Source organism: Trematomus bernacchii, unplaced genomic scaffold (assembly GCF_902827165.1).
Source record: "Trematomus bernacchii unplaced genomic scaffold, fTreBer1.1, whole genome shotgun sequence".
In the NCBI taxonomy this organism is placed as follows: domain Eukaryota; kingdom Metazoa; phylum Chordata; class Actinopteri; order Perciformes; family Nototheniidae; genus Trematomus; species Trematomus bernacchii.
The window spans coordinates 466,588-489,553 of NW_022987559.1; the positions used below are offsets into that span (position 1 = coordinate 466,588).

Here is a 22,966-nt window from a genome sequence, read left to right on the forward strand (position 1 = left end):
TGTGCTTTAGTCGTCCTTCGACCGCTCCTCCTGTGTGGCCCTTTGGGTTAATCAGTGGAAATCCTTCAGTTCAACTGTGGAGAAGGTTTCTTATGATAACTCAGTTCACACTTATACATTCACTATCCGACCTTTGACCTGTCATCCTGAAAATATAGCCGCTTATGTTTGACTTGAAGGCAGACGTCTTGGAGCACCATAAGGCCCCAATCCACTTTCTGGTTGATCTATTTTCTTTATAGAATTCACAAGTTGAATTTGAGTCTTTTAATAAAGCAGCACAAGTCAAATTGACTCCATGATTTGTTTCTCAGAGAGCTTTAAAAACGTTCCACTCCTTCATTCAAACCATCTTCAAAATATGATTGCTTATTTTTGACTTCAATGCAGACATCTTGGAGCACTATTAGACCCCAATCCACTTTCTGGTTGATCTATTTTATTTACAGATTTAATCAGGTGAATACAACTCTTTTAGTTAAGCAGCAAAAGTCAAATTGAGGCCTTTTTACTAACCCAATTTCAGAGTTTTTTTCTCAGAGGGCTTCAAAATCCTCCTCATAACATCTTGCCTTTGACATGTCGTCCTCAAAAACATGATGACTAGTGTTTGACATTTGGACCCAAAGTCACCTCCTTAATGATCAACTTTCTTTATAGACTTCATCAGCTAAATGACTTTTAATAAAGCAGCACAAGTCAAATTGACTACATTGTATTTTTGTAATAAGCCCAACATCAGAAGTTTTCTCAGAGGGCTTTCAAATCTTTCACATCCTCTGTCCTCAGACCCTCCATTCAGGAAACCACCACATTTTCTTTTTAAATAAATAAAGGGAGAAACCTCAGGTAGAGAAACAAAGGAGAAATCCCTTTTCCTTGTTATATCTATATACAGAGTAAACAAGCAGCATTAGAATGACAATATATAGTAAATAAAGTACCTGTAAATGTAAATATAAGTGTAATAAGTAATGGAGTTTCTGTAGAAAGAGTGCAGACTGCAGAGAGAGCCAGAGTATATCCACAGTTGGACCCAGTGCAGCATTCATATTCTGCTTCTACATATGAAATGCTCCGTGTTTAATAATGCATCCACCCATCCAGCCAACAAGACAGGTTTAGGGCCTGCAGGTTATTATGCCTGGCGTGTGCAGGTGTGTGTGTGTGTGTGTGTGTGTGTGTGTGTGTGTGTGTGTGTGTGTGTGTGTGTGTGTGTGTGTGTGTGTGTGTGTGTGTGTGTGTGTGTGTGTGTGTGGTGTGTGTGTGTGTGTGTGTGTGTGTGTGTGTGGTGTGTGTGTGTGCGTGCGTGCGTGCGTGCGTGCGTGCGTGCGTGCGTGCGTGCGTGTGTGTGTGTGAGCATGCAGCAGAAGTCTCTGATGTATACTCTATCTGGAGCTGCATGCAAACCACAGAGGAAATATCAATGACAAAATAAATATATATATATACACTATATGTATCCAATGTTTACACAAATATCTCATATCTACTCACATCTGCTGCGACTGATAGCCGAGGCAACGCCGTCTCTCTGTTTGGTCTTTGCCACAGGAGGAGTAAATGAGATGGAGTTGGAAAAGCAAAAGGAATCTGTTTCAATCATAAAACAGGTCAAAAAATAAAATGATCTGCTGTAATATGGGGAAACAAGATAGCAATACCAAAACATTTGAATTGTGTGAGTGAGTTTTCTGAATATATTTGTGCATCAGTGAGTTATCTGTTTGATTGAATGTGTTTGTGTATGAGCAGGCTGCACATCTGAGACAATCGGAGAGAGTCTGCGGGCGCAGGTTTACATGTGTGTGATCTGACTAAGCAGGGCTTAAAAGGGCCAGCAGCGGGATGGAGAGCAGAAAGGAGGGTGGAGGGAAGTGAAGCAGCGGGGCTATATTGTCCTGGAGGAGCTTTAGGGAGGTGGGGGGGGGGGTGCTTGGGGTCGGACGGGGAGACAGCAGGGATCCTCCTCACCCCCTGGGAGTTGAACCTACAACCCCCTAACCTTCCTCTAGCCCTCTGGTCATGGACTTGAACCCTGTAACCCCCTGATGGACAATCTGTTCTTCTCCCAGCCTCGCCGCAGCGCTGTGCATGCCATTAACGGATAAATAGTGTGTGTGTGTGTGTGTGTGTGTGTGTGTGTGTGTGTGTGTGTGTGTGTCTGTGTGTGTGTGTGTGTGTGTGTGTGTGTGTGTGTGTGTGTGTGTGTGTGTGTGTGTGTGTGTGTGTGTGTGCGTGTGTGTGTGTGTGGTCAGTTGGCTGTGGCTTTGACGTTGGGGTCTCGCCCCCTTTTTAGTTAATGCTTGTCAAACAGGAGAGCTAATAGGAAGACGCTTGGAGAGCGGTGATTTGTTATTTAGATTGTTGTCGCTGCTTTGTTTTGATTTTAGTTTAGCAAGCACTTGTGAGAAGAAGATTTTTTGTTTTTATTTTGCACTTATTGAAATCGATAAATAGAGTATAAAAATGTATAGAACATGTTAATGGGTAAACATATTGAGTATTAGAATAGACTATTATAGTATTTTAAATTGCTAAAAGAATATTGAGATACGAAAGAGTATTGAAATATATAAACAGAGTATGTAATAGATGTATAGAGTATGGAAATATATGAAAAACATTTTCAAATTCATAAATAGCAGATTAAAAAGAGTATTAGAATAGATTGAAAGAGTTTAAGAAAAAAACGAAAAAGTGTATTGAAAAAGATGGAGTATTGTGTAATTATAAAACGAGTATTCATATACATAAATAGCGGGTTGAAGTCGATAAATAGAGTATTGAAAGAGTATTAGAATAGATAGAAAGACTGTTGAAAAGAGAAAAAGGTATTGTGATAAATGGAATATTGAAATAGACGAATGGAGTTTTGAAACCTGGGAGAGTCTCTGGTGTGATCCACATGGCTCTTCCGCTCTCCTGTGTATTTCCGCTCTCCTCGCGTCCCTCTAACGAGGACCGAGCAGGCGGCTTTATGCATGCCTGGACCCGGCTCATTCTTCGCCTGTCAACAAAATCAAGAGGGGAAAGGATGTGAGGAAAGGATGTGAGGAAAGGAAGACAGCGGCTGATGTATTCCTCTTGGCCAATATGTTATTGTTGCCTTCTCTTTATTTTTCTATTTCTTCTCTTGTTTGTGTTTGTGGGCTCTTCTTTATCAGATCCCAGCGCCATTCAGGGCCAGGGGAAGAAGCCAGACGCCTGCATCTCTCTTCTCATTCAATCTCTCCTCTCTTGCTTTCCTGGTGCTCTGCCTCTCCTAACCTTTGAGAATAAGAGCCTTGAATTTGAATTTCAGAGCGAGCCAGCGAGCAAGAGTAGGGTTTAGAAGAAGGAGGAGGAAGAGGGTGGGGGTGGAGGAGAGGAGAGGAGGGGAGAGGAGGCTTGGGCAGGAGAAGAGAAAAGGGGGGTGGTGGAGCTGCAGTCGTTGAGAAAGGGCCTGCTCAGCGCGTCCCCCGGCCTCCCCCCTTAGAGGGGCCCCGATCGATACAAACTCGGAGCAATAAAGCTTTCCCCCTGTCATCTCTGCAGAATACAAAGCAGAATGGAGAGAGGGAGGGAGGGAGAGAGAGAGAGAGAGAGAGAGGTGAAAAGCTGTTCCGCTAGCCAGACCAATTTCCTAACCCCCCCCCCTCCTCCTCTTCGCTCGCTTCACCACCACCTCCCCACCATCACCATCACCACCACCACCACCTCTATCACACCCTTTCCTTACCTCCGTCTTTTTATCTATCCACTTTTTTCTCCCAAATGCACAATATCCCCCCCCCGACTGTATAGCTGAATAGCTATCTCTCCATAATAAATACGGCATGAATAAAGTATGGCATACAATAGATTCCCTGTTTCCCCAACTATCTGAGAGGAAGGTAGAAAGGGGGAGATGAGGGAGGAAGAAAGGGGGAGATGAGGGAGGAAGAAAGTGGCAAAATTGGTGTGATGGGGGAGGAAGTAAAAAACAGGAAGGAAGGATAGTTATATATCTGGGGATAAAGTACGTGTGTGTGTGTGGAGGGGGGGGGGGGATAGGGATAAGGTAGAGAAAGGGATGGAGGGGGAGAGGGATTGCACCCAGAGAAAGATGGATGTAGCGATACAGGTAGAGAGGAGGCGGAGGAATATTGATGAGGAGGAGGAAGGGAAGAAGGGGGTGCAGTGTGTAGGGAGAGAGAGAGAGAGAGAGAGAGAGAGAGGGAGAGAGAGAGAGAGAGAGGTGAGGGGGTCAAACAGCAATCCCTTGAATTGAGAGCCAATTACTGTAATTGTAATCTGGATTCAAAGCATAGAGACACAGCAGTGACAGGCAGGCGGCCGTGGACACACACACACACACACACACACACACACACACACACACACACACACACACACACACACACACACACACAGACAAAGACAGCGTGTGTGTGTGAGTCCATGTCTCTACATGCTGTGTTGATTGTTCTGTGAAACTGAAGATGTACATGCATTTGTGTGTGTGTGTGTGTGTGTGTGTGTGTGTGTGTGTGAGTCTCTATTCTTCTCCTCTGAATGGCAGTGCAGGAGTCAGCCTGCCAATCAACTATTGTACTCTTGTCAATTTAATAATATTTCTGAGCGCTGACCTCCACAGCCATCGTTCTAAATGTGTGTGTCTTCCTATATATTTCTCTGTCTCTCTCTCTCTTTCACCTCAGTCTAACCCCCCCCCCCCCCACACACCCTCTCCTCCCGCCTCTATCTGCCTCCTCCGGTCCCTGTCTCTCATTCTCTCCTTTATTAGAAGATAGTGCGAATCCTTCATCTCTCCTCCACTAATTCTCTCCGTTATTGTCGCTCCGTTCGGCCCTCTGTGTCTCTGCACTCCTTCCTTTTCTCGCCGTGATCTACAATGCTCGCTGGTTTCCTTCCTCCTTTGCTCATACTTTCCATCACTCTCTTTCCTCTGTCATCCCCTCATCGCCTTATCTCAACTTCCTCACCCTCTTTCTCCTGCTCTCCACTCCACCGATGTCCCTTTTCCAGGCCGCCTCATATTCAACACTGTCCCTTTTTGCTTTTTCATCATCATAGGCTCATTTGATCAACTCTATGTCCCCCCCTTCTCATTCCTCACCCTCCCTCCATCCTTCCTTCCTTCCTCATCCCTCTCTCTCTCCCTCCCTCCCTCCTCGATGCTCGTTCCCTGGGGAGGTCAGTAATAATGGTAGTGATGGAGTGAGAGAGGGAGGTGCGATTATTGTCTTGTCGGGAGTCAGAGGAATCGATCGGCCCAGAAATATGAGGCGCGAGAAAGAGCCGCTGTGTCAGATACAATAACCACCCGCTCCCGGGGGCTTACACACACACACACACACACACACACACACACACACACACACACACATTTAGACGCACACACACATTTAGACGCACGCACACATTTAGACGCACACACACATTTAGACGCACACACACATTTAGACGCACGCACAACATACAGACACAGACTCGTATTCGACACGAACGTACACATTTATTTGGTTCGACGCAAGTGCAGACACTGACACGCCCGCACACTCGTACCATCTTTCTTTTTCATTAAGGCAACGCACACACACACATCTCTCTTCTTCTGTGGTGGAGGAGGAGGAGGAGAGTGCAGCCCAATCATCTACATGCTTTGATCTGAGATAAAGCGCAGAAGTAGATCTGTGCTGATCATTCTTCATGCACAGATAAAGGGCACGGCGAGGAAAATCGCTCACACACCTTTCACTCACGTAGCTATAAACAGACATAAACACACACATGCAGGCGCGCGCCGCACACACACGCCAGCGCCGAGACCTTTCACTGCTGTTGCCTGGCAACGTGGCCGAGTGTCCAATCCGAGCGGAGAACAGTGGCCGGTGATGTCACGGCTGCTGCTGACCAGCAGGATGGAGAGAGAGAGAGGGGGGGGGGTGGGGGGGGGGAGAGACAGGAGAGGAAGAGGAGAAAAGTTTGAAACGGAGAAAGAAAAAGCAGGGAAGGTCGCAACAGATGATGATGATGAGATGAGGATGATGATGAGAGGGTTTGAGTAACACCAGGTGAATCAAAAGACAACTTTATTGTCAATCTTTCAGTTTGTGTGTACAGACAGAGAGATCGAAATACCGTTTCCCACAATCCCGAGTACAAAAACAAATATATATAAAAATATGTATAAAAATAAGTATATCCTATATATGCACCAACAGACACATTGAGAGGGTTAGTGGACATAGAAGCATAACTAAAGTCACCCATTACTGTGTTTCATTGGGAGACCCTCAAAGCTCAATCCTCAACAGCTGCTTTGTCAGTGTAAGTGACCAGTTTGGTGTAAAGTGGCCTCAGCGCTCCTCGAGGCATCGATGAAGGCCACCAGTCTCTCCCAGAAGACCCTCTGCTCTTGTGCCAGAACAAGAGGAAGATGATGGGGGTGAGGAAGGAAAAAAAGGTTTGAGCTTCAACCTTGGTAGCGCCGTGGGAGAGAGCGGTGTCTGTCTAGACTAGCCCGGCTCCCTATGGGCTGGGGAGATGATATAGAGAGGTGGGGAACGGTGTGAGAAGGATGGAGGGGCCGCAGGAGAAAGAGGGGAGAGATTGAAAGGTATTAGGACCGGAGAGGCAGATGTGTTGTAAAGGTGTAGGCGGCGCGTGTGAGCGTGTGAGATGGCGCCGGGTCCCATGGTAGCCAACAGTGAGAGTGTGTTTTAGCCCCTGCTGCTTCTCATACAAAACCTCAACCTCTGTAGTCGCCACAGCGCTACACCTACTGTTTATAATCCTGCAGACCCTCATGGGGCCACACCTGCACACACCTATACTCTGGACTGGATTTGAAATCTCTCACCTTGCAGAATAGAGTCTTTCTGTCAAACTGTGCATAGGCCTTGGCGGGTCCGTCACCGCGCTCTGTCCCCTCTATAAGGAGAGGAATATGATGGATTATATGAATTAGAGGCAGTGTGTGCTTCAGGCCTCAGGCTGCAGTAGATATCGGAGGGCCGGAGCTGGTTTGAGACCCTCTGAATTGTCCCTGCAACGACCCATTATACACACACTGCGTCCTCACCCCCAGCAAATATCCTCTCTCTATCTCTCACCTTCATCCCCATCACTCTTTCTCCTTCATCCCCTTCCCTTATTTTTTCTTTACTATTCCTCTTTTCCCCCCTCTTAGTAACCCCCCCCTCCTCCCTCCCTCCCTCCCTCCCTGCCTCCCTCTCTCTCTGACAGAGGAGTGATTGATGGCGCTCTAGAGGCCTCAGCCTCCCCCCATCCTCCTCCCTGGGGTCCCACTATCAGATTTTGTGTGTGTGTGTGTGTATATATATGTGTGTGTGTGTGTGTTTATTGTCTTACAAACATAACTTCAGGCGGTGAGCAAAACACTGCGTTAACATAACTCACATTCCCTAATAAAAATAATTTAAATATATATATCTTTTTTTATTTTATATGATATCTTTCAGTTGGAAATAAAAACAGGGATTGCTGCACTGGGTCAAGAAGCTTGGTGGTGGTTCAATAAATACAAAATAAAAATAAAACGGGTGATCTTCAACAAAAAAATGGTTTAATGACCAATTTAATTTGAGTACATTAAGTCTGTCAGAGTGTGAGTAAGAAATACTTACTTGAAACACGGATGAATACAAGATGTATTCTAGATATGTTCTCAGATGTGTGTGTACTATGTGTTAATTTGTCCTCTTCAATTGAGTCCATTTTGCCGTCGGCCAAATATCATCTAAGTGAGGCTTTAGTGTTGCTAGGTCTCCATAGTAACCAATGCTCAAACCTCTTAGGGGCAGGAAGGCCCCCCATGGCCATGAACTGTACACACACACACACACACACACACACACACACACACACACACACACACACACACACACACACACACACACACACACACACACACACACACACACACACACACACACACACACACACACACACACACACACACACACACACACACACAAAGAGCACACTTAGATTCACCAGCCACCTATTTGGAGCTACTCAAACAGACGCACAAAGACACACACTCCGGTATCTGTGTGGGTGGACTGGAGTTTGAATAAAGGTCACGGCCAAAGCCAGGCTGCCCAGACGACCTCTGACCCGGAGAAACGCCCCCCACCCAACGCGCGTCTGTCACTGACAGCAGTCTGTCTGTTTGCCTCCTAATGAAGGTCCAAACCTTAACACAAAAACAACATGGCCACATTTTTTCTGGCGTTAAAGTCTGTTTGTTGTCCAGTCTGCGCTTAAAGGCGTTGGACAGGTCGGCCTATACGTACAATTATGACATTATTGTGATTTAGATTAATCAATGAATCGTTGCCTAAAAAGTGTCAGAGGTGGCGTTGTTACATTTATTTTGTTATTTGTCAGGACAAAACCAAAAGTTGTTCACTCTACTTAGATGACAAAGAGTAGCAGCATATCCCAAATCCCATTTAAAACATTAATTTAATTAACAATCTTTAATACATAATCTATTTTACATAACAACCAATCACATTTGGATAATGCAGAGGGTTGTGATTGCTCCTGATGCTTTGTGTGTGTCGTCTGTTTTTGTTCTGTTCTGTGTTAAATCTTATCTTAAGTGTAAATCTTTGTGTTGTAATATTTAGTTTGAATTAATAATCTACTATCAGTTCATCATTCTGTTAGTCAACCTTTATCGGCTAATTGATTTAGCTGTAAATCCCCATAACTGTTGTGCATTTGTGAGTTTTTTTAGAAAGCAGTGTACCCAAGCTTCTGTACTGATGTTGACCTCGTAGTTAATATACGTGTACATCTTTCAAAACATCTAAACCCGGATGTATTTAAGGACATATGTATAAAAACATGTCTCTATTTAACAGAGAGCACCTGGAGTGCAGCGCCATATGCACTTCTCACTGAGCGTCTCTCCAGCAGTACATTGGGTTGTTGTAAATCACCACATAAAGTATTTATAAGGTTAAACTTGGGAACTCTGCTGCCGTTAGCTTTTGAATTAGTGAACTCGGACCAAGGGAGACGGAGGGGGAGACGGAGGGGGGGGGGGGGGGGGGTGATCAGTGGTCCTTTCTTCCGCAGATGGAGCCTATTTGTTCGACAGGATTAAAGAATCAAGAGTGCCATCTTGTGGTCGCCTCGGCAAACTGTCACAGCAGCACGTTTTCATATTTGAACAAGAAGGCAGTTTTTCTGCTGAAACATGCTCTCTATAGATCATTCCTCAACTCTAGATGTTCACCTAGTTGGCACCTTCTGAGTCTGGTAATCCCACTGATAGTGACTCATGTTTAATTTTCTCTCCATTGTTCCACTTTCATGCCTCTCGTGAAGACACGTGGTGCAGTTTTCTGTGGTGAGCAGCACCACAGTGTGGGGTGGTCAGTGGTACAGTACGGAGTGTTGTGACTTTTTCTTTCCGCTCGGGTTAGAGAGGCATAAACGTATCTGAGGATATCTCACATCTTCTCTTGTCTGTGTCGACCTCCCTCGACAGACCACCTTACTCCCACTCATGTACAAACAACACAACCCCACGGTCACACACACACACACACATATGACCAAGAGGAGATGGTCATGACTAATGGAAGACAACAGGAACATCTCAAAGTTGACAGTGAAAGTTGAGTTTCAGGGATCAAAGCTCCACATGTATCATCCACTCTTCGGTCAGATTGTCCCGCTTTCTGTTTTCCTCTCGTGTCAGTGTGTGTGTGTGTTGGTGTGTGTGTGAGTTGCTGTTTCCAGCGTGCCATCACTTTCCGTCGGCACCCGTCATCCCCCTCTTTTTCACCTTGTCTATCTCTTCTATCTCCTCGCTCACTCACTTTCCCACTCTCTAACCTCTAGCATGTCCCCTTTCTTTTTTTTCTTCTTTTGTCTTGTATTTCTCTGTCCTCTGTGCAGAGTTCCTACTCTTTTGAGGCTTACTTCCTGTTGTGTTGCAGGATGTGGGGAGGAGGTGGGGCTTTGGGGGGTGTGGACTACACAGAGAGTAATACTCTTCTCAACCATATGATTTAACACACTCCTCCTTTTTTGGTTTGAGAGTGAGGGAGGGAGGAAGGGAGAGTGAGAGTTTGTCTTTACGTCGCGCACACACACTCTCTCACACAGATATGACCAAGACAGCAGCAATAGCAGCGAAGGACTTCTTCAGTATGTGGTTGCCAGGTGAGTGACTGTCTGTGCAGCCCTCTCTCTGCTGGCCTTCATTTACCCAGGCCAATTAAGCTTTGTTTGTGTGTGTGTGTGTGTGTGTGTGTGTGTGTGTGTGTGTGTGTGTGTGTGTGTGTGTGTGTGTGTGTGTGTGTGTGTGTGTGTGTGTGTGTGTGTGTGTGTGTGTGTGTGAGAGAGAGAGAGAGAGATAGAACTGTGTCTATGCTGTTGATTAATGCCACTGGGTCTAACAAGTTCAGCTAATTAGAGAGCATCAAAGAGCGAGAGGTGGTACGGAGGGAAAGATGTGGATGGACGGATGGATGGATGTCGCAGGAAGGAAAGGTCAGACACCTTGCAAACCCGTGCGTGTGTGTGTGTGTGTGTGTGTGTGTGTGTTTCAGTGTTTCAGTGTTTGTACTGAATAATGAATGCTAAAAAAGCTCGAGGAAAAAAAGGTTCAACGTTCTTTTAAACACCTTATTTTTTAAAGTACTGGCAATGGAAGAACAGATGTTGCAGCCAATATATATTATTTTATTTTATTAGATTTTTTATTTATATTCTTAGAATAAGTTTCCCTCTTGTTGTTTGGCTCTGCAGAAGTGTTGCATTTAATGCCAGTTAATAGATATTTTGCTGATAAGGTGTCTCATCTTGTGCAACTTTGAAACATGGTGTTAACTTTCTGTGTGTGTGTGTGTGTGTGTGTGTGTGTGTGTGTGTGTGTGTGTGTGTGTGTGTGTGTGTGTGTGTGTGTGTGTGTGTGTGTGTGTGTGTGTGTGTGTGTGTTTGAGGTGGTGGGGGTTTATCACAACATAACAGGTCACTTATACATATATAACATTTGAATGAATGACGTTTATTCCAATTAATTTAAAACTCATTTCAGCAGCACTCTGACATAAAGATACTTGATTTTTTTTGTTTAGACTGAAGGGGAAGTGCCTAAAATAGCATTAGTTCTCAGAATTTAATTCAAGAAAGTGATGAAAAGAAAGCAGAAGAATGTGTTTCTGCTCGCTCCTCGGCCTTGTGTTGGCGGTCGGACAGATGGCCGACAGAGAGTCTCAGAGGACACTGGCTGTTAGCTGACTCACCGATTACCAGAAATCTTATCTTAAATGTCAATTAGCTCGCATTTATCAGAGTGTGATCTCTTGGTATGATTTCCTAAAAATGACAGGTTCATTTGATGACATGCGTCAATAATCAGTGAGTAATTCATGAGTAAAGAGTCACATCTCAACCTGATGTGGTCAGTCACTGATGCGACTGTCAGTAAGTTACTCTGACCAGAGTTACACCTGCTACAAACAACAACACAACCAAATGAGATCACAATAAATGTATAACCAATGTCTTCATTATTGTAATGGTTCAGAAAGTAAATGAAAGAATACAAATGTCCCAAAAATTGAATTATTACATTTGCTAAGTCAAAACTGAGGAGGCTTTTTCTACAATTTTCAAAGTTAACTCAACAGTTACGGCAATTTGACTAATTAAGGCCAGAATTATGAGTGAATAAATGCAGAATTTCTAATTATTTTTAATTAAAGGTGAGTTCAATGTAGGCTTCTTGCCAATCTTTCTCAGTGGGCCCGAATTGCATCAATGCAATACGTGAAAAAGTATATTTATTCTCTACACCAACATCTACATAATTCAGCACTGGGAGGTGGTCATTGTCGTAGGCCTTTCACAGTGACGTCTGACTGAATTCAAGCAGCATTTGCTTTTATTCAAAAGGTGTTTTATGAATTCATATAAAGCATTTTAAGTCGTCATAGTGTTTTGTGAAGGGGTCAATACAAAAAATAAGATAACGGATAAAACAACCAACAATGTCAGCACCTTAGATCGAAACGATGGATTGGATTCAATTCCTTGCCTTATTATTACACTCTTTATTACAAATGTTTACATCTACTCATGTTCTCATTCTTATCCAGATGTGTGAGAGCTGTTCAGCTGGACTCTTCGACGCTCAGTTTTAAACAGAAAATATGAATTTGCAATCAGAATCATCTACCGTTAGCACTTCTTGTTTAGTGCTTTTAATCCGTAGAAAGCAGGTGTGATGACTGCAGTTCCCAGACAGACCCTTTGGCCATGAGGCTGTGTCCTGAATCAGGAAGTGGGGGGGGGGGGGGGGGGTGCTGGTGGGGTCTTGAGGGTAGTTACAGCGGAGTTTCATCTCTGCCAAAATACCCAGAGGAGAATAACAGAAACTGTCCACACTGAGCACAGACTGCTGTTGCTTCTTCCTTTCTGTTGCATCATGTATTCGTGACACAGGATTATACAGCACTTAATTTGCTCTGTTTTAGAGTACGGAGCAGCTCAAAGTTAAACCCTGGGCTTTGCTGTAAGATTAGTAAAACATCTTAATGAGGGACGAAATAGTAATCAACCATTCTACTTTGGAAAAAAAACATCTTTACACTACTGTTAAAGAAGAACAAGGAGCCCCTGTTAATATATTTTGTACTATTTAAAACAAATGCACTGAAATACACTCATAAAATGTGTCTTGTGTCAAACAGAATATGTGTGTGTGTGTGTGCAGCAATGTGTCGAAAAGAGTGGGTTTGTAAAGAGAGAGTGAGCACGCTAATATTAATAGCCTCGCTGACAGTAAGTGTTGGGTTTAGCACTCTGCGTTCAACCCGGTACAAGGGGAAGTCGGGAGGGGAAGTGAGAAAAAGACGCAGCATCTTGATATACTGTCCCACTACTGTATTACTGACCACATTATCCACCATGACACTGTCTGTAGGCCATTTTGAAACATGAATCAATACACACCTTCCCTGCGTGTCCTGCGAGAGGCGGCACTTTGGGAACTTCATGTTACAGATGTTTTATGAGCTGCTCAATTACTTTATATAGTGGAGTTGGGTTTTAGTGCTGCACATACTGCTGATCGGACAGGCCAATTTAATACGCAATACTTCTTTTTTAAACGTGTGCATCTTGAGAGGAAGACCTCACACTTTCACCAGAAATTGAGCAACAATGGGCAGTTTTTTGGGGTTTCACGCATTGCCATGATTGCCATAAAATACCCACACAGAAACCACTTGTAATGTTGGAATAACCACAACTCCACCCTAAGAATAGATTAACCAGATGTTGCATCCACAGGGTTTGTGACCAAATTAGCTTTTTGCAGAAGTCCGTTTATTTGAGGGAAATCCTGCGGTCAGTGTGTGTGTGTATGTGTATGTGTGTGTGTGTGTGTGTGTGTGTGTGTGTGTGTGTGTGTGTGTGTGTGTGTGTGTGTATGTGTATGTGTATGTGTGTGTGTGTGTGTGTGTGTGTGTCTTGACCCCGGACCAGTGTGGCGGCAGATTGGAGCTTTTCTAGCTCATTGCCACTTCCCCCTTCCCCTAAAGAAGCTGCATGTACTAAAGTCCACTGTTCTCACATTTCTGTCACTATAACAAACCTGATTTAGTCGCTGAATATGATATTGGAGTCGTTCATTTGATTCTTGTCTTCATAATGATTGCATTGGATTGATGCTGTGGTTATTTAACAGTGGCCTCGGGTCAGTGGTGGTCATCTTCTCATGAGTCACTGCTGCCCCCTGATGGTGGAAAACGAGTTTGACCACTCGCATGTTTGCATTGCACAAAGTCCAATACAATTATTTTTAGCTAATGTATAATATAGATAAGAACACTAAACTCAATAAACTAATGGTGCCATTAAAATGCACCGTCTCTCATCTGCAATGTGAGAAACAACAGGGGGAGAGAGAGAAAGGGGGAGGGAGACTGAGAGTTTATTATGCAGGTGGCAGATAAAATTAGTTGGTCGTTGGGCAGATTTGCATTTTTCACAAAAGGGAAGTGGCTGTGTGTGTGTGTGTTTCTGTGTGTGTGTGTGTGTGTGTGTGTGTGTGTGTGTGTGTGTGTGTGTGTGTGTGTGTATGTGTGTGTCAGGGAGAGAGAGAAAAGAGAAAAAAAAGATTTCAAATATACACAACAAAAACGTCTGTGTCTTTCAGTTTGTGGTTTCAGACAAATGAAACGTTTAATAGTGAGATAATACATCTGAGTGAATAAACAAGCTAATTCTATGCACACAGAATACTTTGCCGTCTGTGCATCTGCTCTGAATATGTGAATACGTGGACATGATATCATTATAAATAAGAATTTCTGACCTCTACAAAGCAGTTTTGTACTTGTCAGTGTTGATAAAAACAGTTCCAATCATTAAGTTACTGAGAACAATTAATAATATCTCATTAACAAGTTATAACATCTTACAAAGCTAAATAAAGGCAAACAAAAATGTTTTGCAAAATGTTTAAACATAAAACTGTCCCTTATCCTTCCAGACAAAAAAAATTGTAATGCCTTGATTTAACATATTTCAACACACACACACACACACACACACACACACACACACACACACACACACACACACACACACACACACACACACACACACACACACACACACACACACACGCACACACACACACACACGCACACACACACACACACTCACACACACACACACACACACACACACACACACACACACACACACACACACACACACACACACTCACACACACACACACACTCACACACACACACACACTCACACACACACACACACACACACACACACACACACACACACACACACACACCACAAAACTCTCATTAAATCATCTTTCCTCTTTGCGTCCAAAATGCCAGTGTTGGAAGAAGTACTCAGATCCTTTACTTTAGTAAAAGTACAAATATTAGGGTGTTAATACTGCATTACATATACAAGTCCTGATTTCCAAATGTTAAAGTACAAAAGTATTGGAATCAATTGTATTTAAAGTACTAAAAGTACTCATTATGCACAATGTAACTTCTCACAGTATTATATTATCCTGTGTTAATTAATGTGAGAGCTTTTTAGTAGTTTGTTTTTACATGAAATACTGTGTAGATTAGTAGTACTGCATTATACCATATCAGCATATTCATGTGTTTTTATATGTACTAAATAACTAGTATCGATGTCTGTTAAAATACATTTAGTGGAGTAAAAAGTATAATGTGTTGGCCTTAGAAATGTAGGGAAGGAGAAGTTTAAAGTAGCAATAAAGTAAATTACAAACATGTCAAACAAGTACAATTCTTGAGTAAATGTACTTAGTTACTTTCCACCACATCGAAATGCTGTCCACCTTGTGATGAATAGATAGAGTGTCGAATGCCTCCCTCTCTTCTCTGATGTTGCCTGTAGGTGCTGTCCCAGTACAGTATCAACCAGGAAGTGATGTGGTCTCGTAATGAATGACACACAACCTGAGAATTTCTTTGCAGCATATTGCTCCCACGTAAACACCTTGAGTTATATTTTTAGAAGGAGCAAACACTTTGGTCAGCCTACTCCTTTTGTCAAACCGCTAATTGGAAAGAGTGAATGAATGTGGGCTGCAGTGAATGAATGATTCATTGTTTGTTGTACAGTGTGTAGGTCTGTGACCTGAAAACACTCTAACCTCCGACAACAACGCCCTGGACATCCTCTTTCCCCTCTCGTCATTCAGACTCTTTATCGCCTGCTTCATGAATATGTTCTGCTGCTGTCTGCATTTTTTTCTTCTCTGACATACATTTGAAGAAGCTTGCCGACTTATTTATCTTCGCGTCTTCCTGTTGCAGATATCAGGATGTCAAAGCCAGCAGAGGTCGAGAAAGTCGGGGCCAACTCTCCGATGGAGGGCGCAGGTGAGATGTGCTGCCGTTATCCACAGAAAATACACAACGTACATATTTTATGCTAAGAAAAAGCAGCAATACCAAAGTTCAAAAACACTCATTTGCAAGTAACAGTCCTGCTTTCAAAATCATACTCAACATTAGCATGGCAAAATATACCAAAAAATACTCATTATGTTGTACGGCCTGTTTCAGAGTCATTTACATTAAATGATTGTATTATAATTGTGGAAGCATTTATGTGTTCATCACTTCAATGTTGCACTTTGTTACGGTGGGGTTTAGTTATATCATTTGATATACTGCTAATGTGTCATTAAGCTCAATCTGTAAAATAGCCAGTAACTCACCCTGTGAAATAAATGTAAAAAAGGGAAGAAATTCAACTTTTTTCTACAATATAAAATAATAATAATACATTTTTTTTTTTTTTAAGTAATCCAAGTGTTCTTAGAAAAACAACATTTCATACTAGCATACAACATTACATTTAGCTGACGCTTGTATCCAAAGCGACTTACAATAAGTGCATTCGACCAGGAAGATACAAACTTGAAGAAAGCAGAAAACAAAACATTTGAAGTGCTACTCAACTAGCTTTAGATAAGCCAGTCCTTTATTAGTATATACTCAACCGAAGTACCGACATTTCCTTACCTAAGTACAGCACGTACAGTGAGTAAATAGTCCGTTAGTTTCTCTCTGCTCTACATGCGTGACGCCGTATGTCAGAGCTGCTGTTTGTGCTCTATTGATTTCTCACTTTTTCCTCTCCCTCCCACACAGATTCAGAGCGGAATGGACCTGAATCAAATCACCAGGTACGCCTTCGATTATAACGACTTATCTCACACCTCGTTCTCCGACATCATTCATACAAGAACGATAACAGTGCCAGTCATAGTTGTAGGGTTGGTTAATGCCATTATCTATACATTTGTCGATTGTTTTTCATTTAATGTGAAGAATTACGGAGAGATGTGATCTTGAATATGTTATTGTTTGTGATTAAGAAAACAAAACCTTACAAATATTCAACTGACAAGGAAATTAAACAGGAAATAGCAACAAATCCTCACTTTTAAGATCTTTTAAGAAATTCGTTTTTGGCATTTTCTTCTTCATAATTTACTGAAACTATTATTAAAAAGATATTACAATTATTTAAAAAATGTTTTCTATTGATACATGAACTATTTGTAGTATAAAATAATATACACAGATTGCATTTCGAGTAATTATTTGCAGTATTTTCTGATATTCGTGTGTTTTGTGTCTTCTAGGCTCAGTCAATGAAAGTCAATCCTTATTCCCTTTCACAAGCCCTGAGCAGCAACAAGGTCAGTGTGTGTGTGTGTGTGTGTGTGTGTGTGTGTGTGTGTGTGTGTGTGTGTGTGTGTGTGTGTGTGTGTGTGTGTGTGTGTGTGTGTGAGTGTGAGTGTGAGTGTGTAGTGTGAGTGAGTGTGTGTGTGTCCATGTGTCCATGTGTCCGTGTGTCCATGTCACCACTCTGTCTGTGCATGTCTGGGCTTCTGTTTGCGTCTTTTGTGTTTCCAGGTTTATTGACAGTACAGCTTTGTATTCATCGCTGCTCATTCAGTTGCTCCTTTGTCTCGTTTAACGTTGAGGTCCATAATGTGTCGACTCTCCACCCGGTCCTCAATGTAAACACATTCACTCAGAGGATGATGGCACTCTCCCTTTACAAAGAATTGTAATAAATGTATAATGCTACAACTTCCACGAAAAGGAGAAATTATCCTCATTTGCATACCGCTGGAGAAATGCAAATCAGTTAGCTGGAAGTCCCCTGCCTGTTCAAACATGCCTCATCCTGGGAGGAGAGCTCATCCCTGGGTGCCATAAATAGATAAAGAGAGTGGTGGACTCTCATTGCCTGAGAAACACCAGAGACACATCTCTCATCAGTTTACATGTGGCAGCATCTTGCATTTAAATACTCTACACTCACTATCATGATCGTCAATAGCCAGGTAAGCTCATTTAGTTAAATAGTGTGGTTAAAAATATCTCTTGCTCTTTTATTTTTGCAAGCGTGTTGTTAAAAGTTACTTGCTAATTATGTTTGAAAGAAAAAGTTAAATCCTTCATTCAAAATCCTATTTAAGTCGAAGTGCATAAGTACTGGCATCAAAGTGTTCATTCAAAAGTCATTGTTTCGCATATTGGCACATTTCAGAGTCACAGTATCGACTAATTCCACCACTGATTGATAACTTGTTGTTTAGATACACATATGTTTTAATTTCATTATCACATGTGTCTTTCCCACAGAATAAGATGGAGGAGTGTGGAGAGATGTCCCCGGCCCTCCCTCTCTCTCACGGCCCGACCCCCTCTCAGACCCTGCAGCAGCACACACAGCTCATGCTGACCGGCTCCCAACTAGCAGGGGTGAGACACACTTACAACACACACACACACACACACACACACACACACACACACACACACACACACACACACACACACACACACACACACACACACACTTTGCTTTTGCCCTGCTTGCTTCTCTTGTGCTGCTTTTTAAATACTTTGTTTCCCTCTTTGTCTCCTTCTGTCCGTTGCAATCTTTTCTGCTTTATCTCAATGTTCTCCTCCCCTCCTCTCCTCCCCTCCTCTCCTCCTCTCCCCCCTCTATCCTCTCTTCCTCTCCTCCTCTCCCCCCTCTATCCTCTCTTCCTCTCCTCTCAGTTGACGGCTCTTCTCCCAGCTCAGCAGCAGCTTCTCCTCCAGCAGGCTCAGGCTCAGCTCCTAGCAGCAGCCGTGCAGCAGTCCTCTGCAGCGCATGCCGCTCACGTTGCCCACGCAGCAGCCAATCAGCAAGCTCAGGCCGCCGCAGCAGCAGCCAATCATCATCAGGCCCAGCAGCAGCATCAGGCCCAGTCTCAGGCCCAGTCTCAGTCCCAGGGACAGAGCACACAGGACCAGACAGTCCAAAGCGTCCAGCCCCCCCAGCTCAATCTCCCTCAGCCAATCCAGCTCACCGCCCAGGTACTGCCCGCCAATCAGAGCCACTTCCTGTCGAGCGGCTTGATTGAGGAACCCAGTATCAAGCCGTGGAAAAATTATTCGTGCTTGAATGCTTATTTCATGATTCACAGTTTCCACCCTGCACCAATGCACATATTTTCCATTTCTCTTCACATAACTTTTACGATAACACAGTTTTTCCTCCCACTTCAGGGTGTCCTACTATAACTCGATCAACTAAGTGCAGGTTTTCGGTCAGATTTAGGATGTTGAGGGTTTTTTAAATAGTGCAATTAAATACAATAAAATAGAATAGAAGTAGTGCCATAAGAGTCTATATACAAGTGATAAATGATTAGTTTTTCTTAGTTTTTCCTCAAGTGATCTGCAGTCTTTGTGTAATAGGTCAATGAAGGGACTTTAAGTGAAAATCAAAACCTCCAGGGGAGAAAGATAACATATGTTTTCTTTTACTTAGCCCTCTAACTTTCTTTAAAAAATCTGACATGTTTCTCTCTGTGCCCAAAAGGACATCCAGCAGCTGCTCCAGCTCCAGCAGCTGGTGTTGGTGCCCGGTCACTCTCTGCCCTCTCCGGCCCAGTACCTCCTCCAACAGCCACAGCAGGGCCAAGGTGGGGAACACCTGCTACTGGCATCCTGTTTTTGTGTTTTTTGGCAGAAATTAGATGTTAAAGGTCACCTATTATGCAAAATCCACATATTCATGTCTTTTCTACATCAACATGTGTCCCCTCTGTGGAAAGAGATTCTGAAAGTTTCAGGAACAAAGATTCTCTCTCTTTTTGTCCTGATCCATTTATATAAAAACCTGTCTGAAAATGAGCTGATCAGATTTTGGCCACTTTATGATGTCATAACGATGTATTGGCTTGTGTAACCATTAGCCAATCAGCAACCAATGTAACTGGTGGGCTCCTTATTTTCATCTAAAGTAACATACAGAGAATCAGCACTTTTGAAACAGGGCTGAAACAGAGGGGATTATGGGATGCTGCAATGATCTGTTTGGTGTTTCAGCCAATCAGAGACATGTTTTGTATATATCTGAGACCGATAATATATTGATGAAAAACAGTGTAATAGGGGACCTTTAAGATAAAATTCTGTTGGTTTGATTTTGTTTTTGTCTTTATTAAAGCTGATTATTTGCTTCTTCTCAGGACTCCTATCGCCACAAAATCTCCTTTCGCTACCTCATCAAAACCAAGGGAGCCTGATGTGTGCTTCGAGCAGAATGGGACTCCAAGCACAGGTATGAGGACACTTTTCAAGGAAAGGAGATATATTTTACATAGCAAACAAGGCGATCTAAAACGCTAAAGAAATAACATTTAAACGAGAATTAAAAAAATTGTAATAAACAATAATAAAATGTACACTGCACTGTAAGAAATTAATATCTGGGGGATTTTATACATGCAGCAGCAAACGGACAGAAACAAAGTAGCAGTAATCTTTGTAATTTTGTTCAATATATTTTGTGCATAAAACTGAATGCTGCACCTCCATGTTTAATGTTGGCACTAGGGAGACCTGAGGGGGCTCATACACATGCAGAAGATCAGACATGTATTCAAGCATTACTCAGTGGAAAATTAAAACACCGTCTCTGCAACAGTAATACAAACACTCTTGTGTCTCTTCCTATCTGGACTCTCACAGACTGAAACCTCTCTGTAATGTTTTAAAAGCTGTGTTTTTCGACTGTGGGGAGGTTTTTACACAGACTGCTTTTATTTCTGGTGCTGGCTCCAAGAAAAATAATGCAGGGAAGTGGGAACGGTTTAATTTTATTGTGGGGCAGGCGAAAATGTCGATCTACAAAAGCAGGAAAAACAAAGTGAACAGTACAGCCGGTCAGCAACATGTTTTTATCTTTGGTAAAAGCAAGAGTGACGGTAGATTTTAGATTTCACTGTCTGATGAGAAACATGGAAGAGTTTTTAAACCGGTGGTGTTTCACTACAGCTGTGTGCTCTGTGGTGGAGGGAGAGCTCGGTTTTAACTCTGCTTTAATGTGAAACAAAAATCTTCTCTCCATGTCTAGTTAAATAAGCTCATTGTTGTTGCGAAAGAATAATAAGAATCTCTTCCCCTCTTGGTTTCACTTTCTCTCCCCTGACGCGGTTTCTCTTCAGCGGGATAAGAGTATGGAGGTGAGCGGCGTGACCGCGGCGCCCTCAGTGACGACCCCTCACCCCGAGGAGCCCAGCGACCTGGAGGAACTGGAGGTGTTTGCCCGCACTTTCAAACAGAGACGCATCAAACTGGGCTTCACACAGGTGAGGAGAGACGCCTGCAGTGTGTGTGTGTGTGTGTGTGTGTGTGTGTGTGCACGTTACTTTAAAGGTCACCTATTATGCAAAATCCACTTGTTCACGTCTCTTCTACATCAACATGTGTCCCCTCTGTGCAGTGGCGGCGCCAGGGTATGGCTGGGGTAGGCTACAGCCATACCAAGAAATGGCTTAGCCCCACCTTAGCCCCACCATGAAAAGTGATGCAAATTCAATTAAATAATAAGCGAAATGCTAAATGTTGAGAACACGGATTGCGAAAATATACGGGTCGTGTCCACAGCACACAAACTGATCCTGCTGTAACAAGTGCACGTTACTGATGCAATATGGTTGAGACCATTCGGGCCTATGCTATAAGAGGGGTGCAAGGAATAGTCTAAGTAGTGGGGGAGTTTTATACACTAAAGGTGTGGAAATTCTCTGGCGTTATAATATCAGCGCGGCCGCGGTCAGATCAAAATGCCTCCGAATGCAATTTGAATAGACCTACAGCCAATCAGAGCAACGCAACGTTGGATCTGCGTCATGCCTTATTGATTGAGATCAATCGAAACCGCCATTCAGTATCCCCATTGGATCTTCAACGTGTACTATCATACGTCACGTTCACAGTGATCCCTTTTTATTTACTACAAGACAAATGTGCCGTTTTATTTCATACAGTTCCATTTTGATTGAGACAGGGAAATAATCTAAACCTCACGCGTGGCGTTTCACTGTCAAGGGGGGCGATATAGCGTGTATGTAATTACATTGCAAATACTGATTTGAGCACCACCACTGTATGGGTTAGCCCTACCATAGATTACCCAACAAAAATGCTCTGGCGCCGCCACTGCCTCTGTGTAAAGAGATTCTGAAAGTTTCAGGAACAAAGATTCTCTCTCTTTTTGTCCTGATCCATTTATATAAAAACCTGTCTGAAAATGAACTGATCAGATTTTGGCCACTTTGTGATGTCATAACGATTGTTTGGCTTGTGTAACCATTAGCCAATCACCAACCAAGGTAACCTCCCCCCCCCACCTTATCACCTGAATCTCCTCCTAGAGCACCATTGAGTTCTTTTTAACCAAATATCTCTCAGAGGGGCATGGGGAGGGGCTCCTTATTTTCATCTAAAGTAACAGACAGAGAATCAGCACTTTTGAAACAGGGCTGAAACAGAGGGGATTATGGGATGCTGCAATGATCTGTTTGGTGTTTGAAGCCAAACACTTCAGAGACATGTTTTGTATATATCTGAGACCTATAATATGTTGATGAAAAACAGTATAATAGGGGTCCTTTAACAGTGTATGTGATTTTATTTTTTACTGTTCTTCTTCTTGTCCCCCTCCTCCAGGGAGATGTGGGTATGGCCATGGGGAAGCTGTACGGCAACGACTTCAGTCAGACCACCATCTCCCGCTTCGAAGCCCTCAACCTGAGCTTTAAGAACATGTGCAAGCTGAAGCCACTGCTGGAGAAGTGGCTCAATGATGCAGGTGAGCTGTCAGAAAATAATTACAGTACTTTACATTTCGACAAAAAACATTGTTTGATTCAATATTCAAGATTCAAGGCTTTTATTGTCATGTGTGCATAGCTACAGTGTAGTTATGACAATGAACATCTTAGGTCACAGGCTCCTCCAACAGTGCAAAAACAATAAAACAGATAATAGTGCAAGTAAATAAAATAGAATAGAATATATTGTTAACTTGTTTTTCAGATTTG

The 22,966-nt window shown here is 43.0% G+C and overlaps 1 protein-coding gene across 1 annotated transcript in view; it reads left to right on the top strand.

Moving 5' to 3' along the window:
* The window catches only part of pou2f2a (POU class 2 homeobox 2a), a 55,371-nt gene that overhangs the window by 14,188 nt on the left and 18,217 nt on the right, over window positions 1-22,966 (top strand). The window contains 9 exon segments of the mRNA XM_034123998.1: window positions 15,873-15,938; window positions 16,716-16,750; window positions 17,213-17,269; window positions 18,225-18,344; window positions 18,648-18,947; window positions 19,456-19,558; window positions 20,108-20,199; window positions 21,086-21,229; window positions 22,593-22,734. Coding sequence (XP_033979889.1) covers window positions 15,873-15,938; window positions 16,716-16,750; window positions 17,213-17,269; window positions 18,225-18,344; window positions 18,648-18,947; window positions 19,456-19,558; window positions 20,108-20,199; window positions 21,086-21,229; window positions 22,593-22,734 — 1,059 coding nt within the window.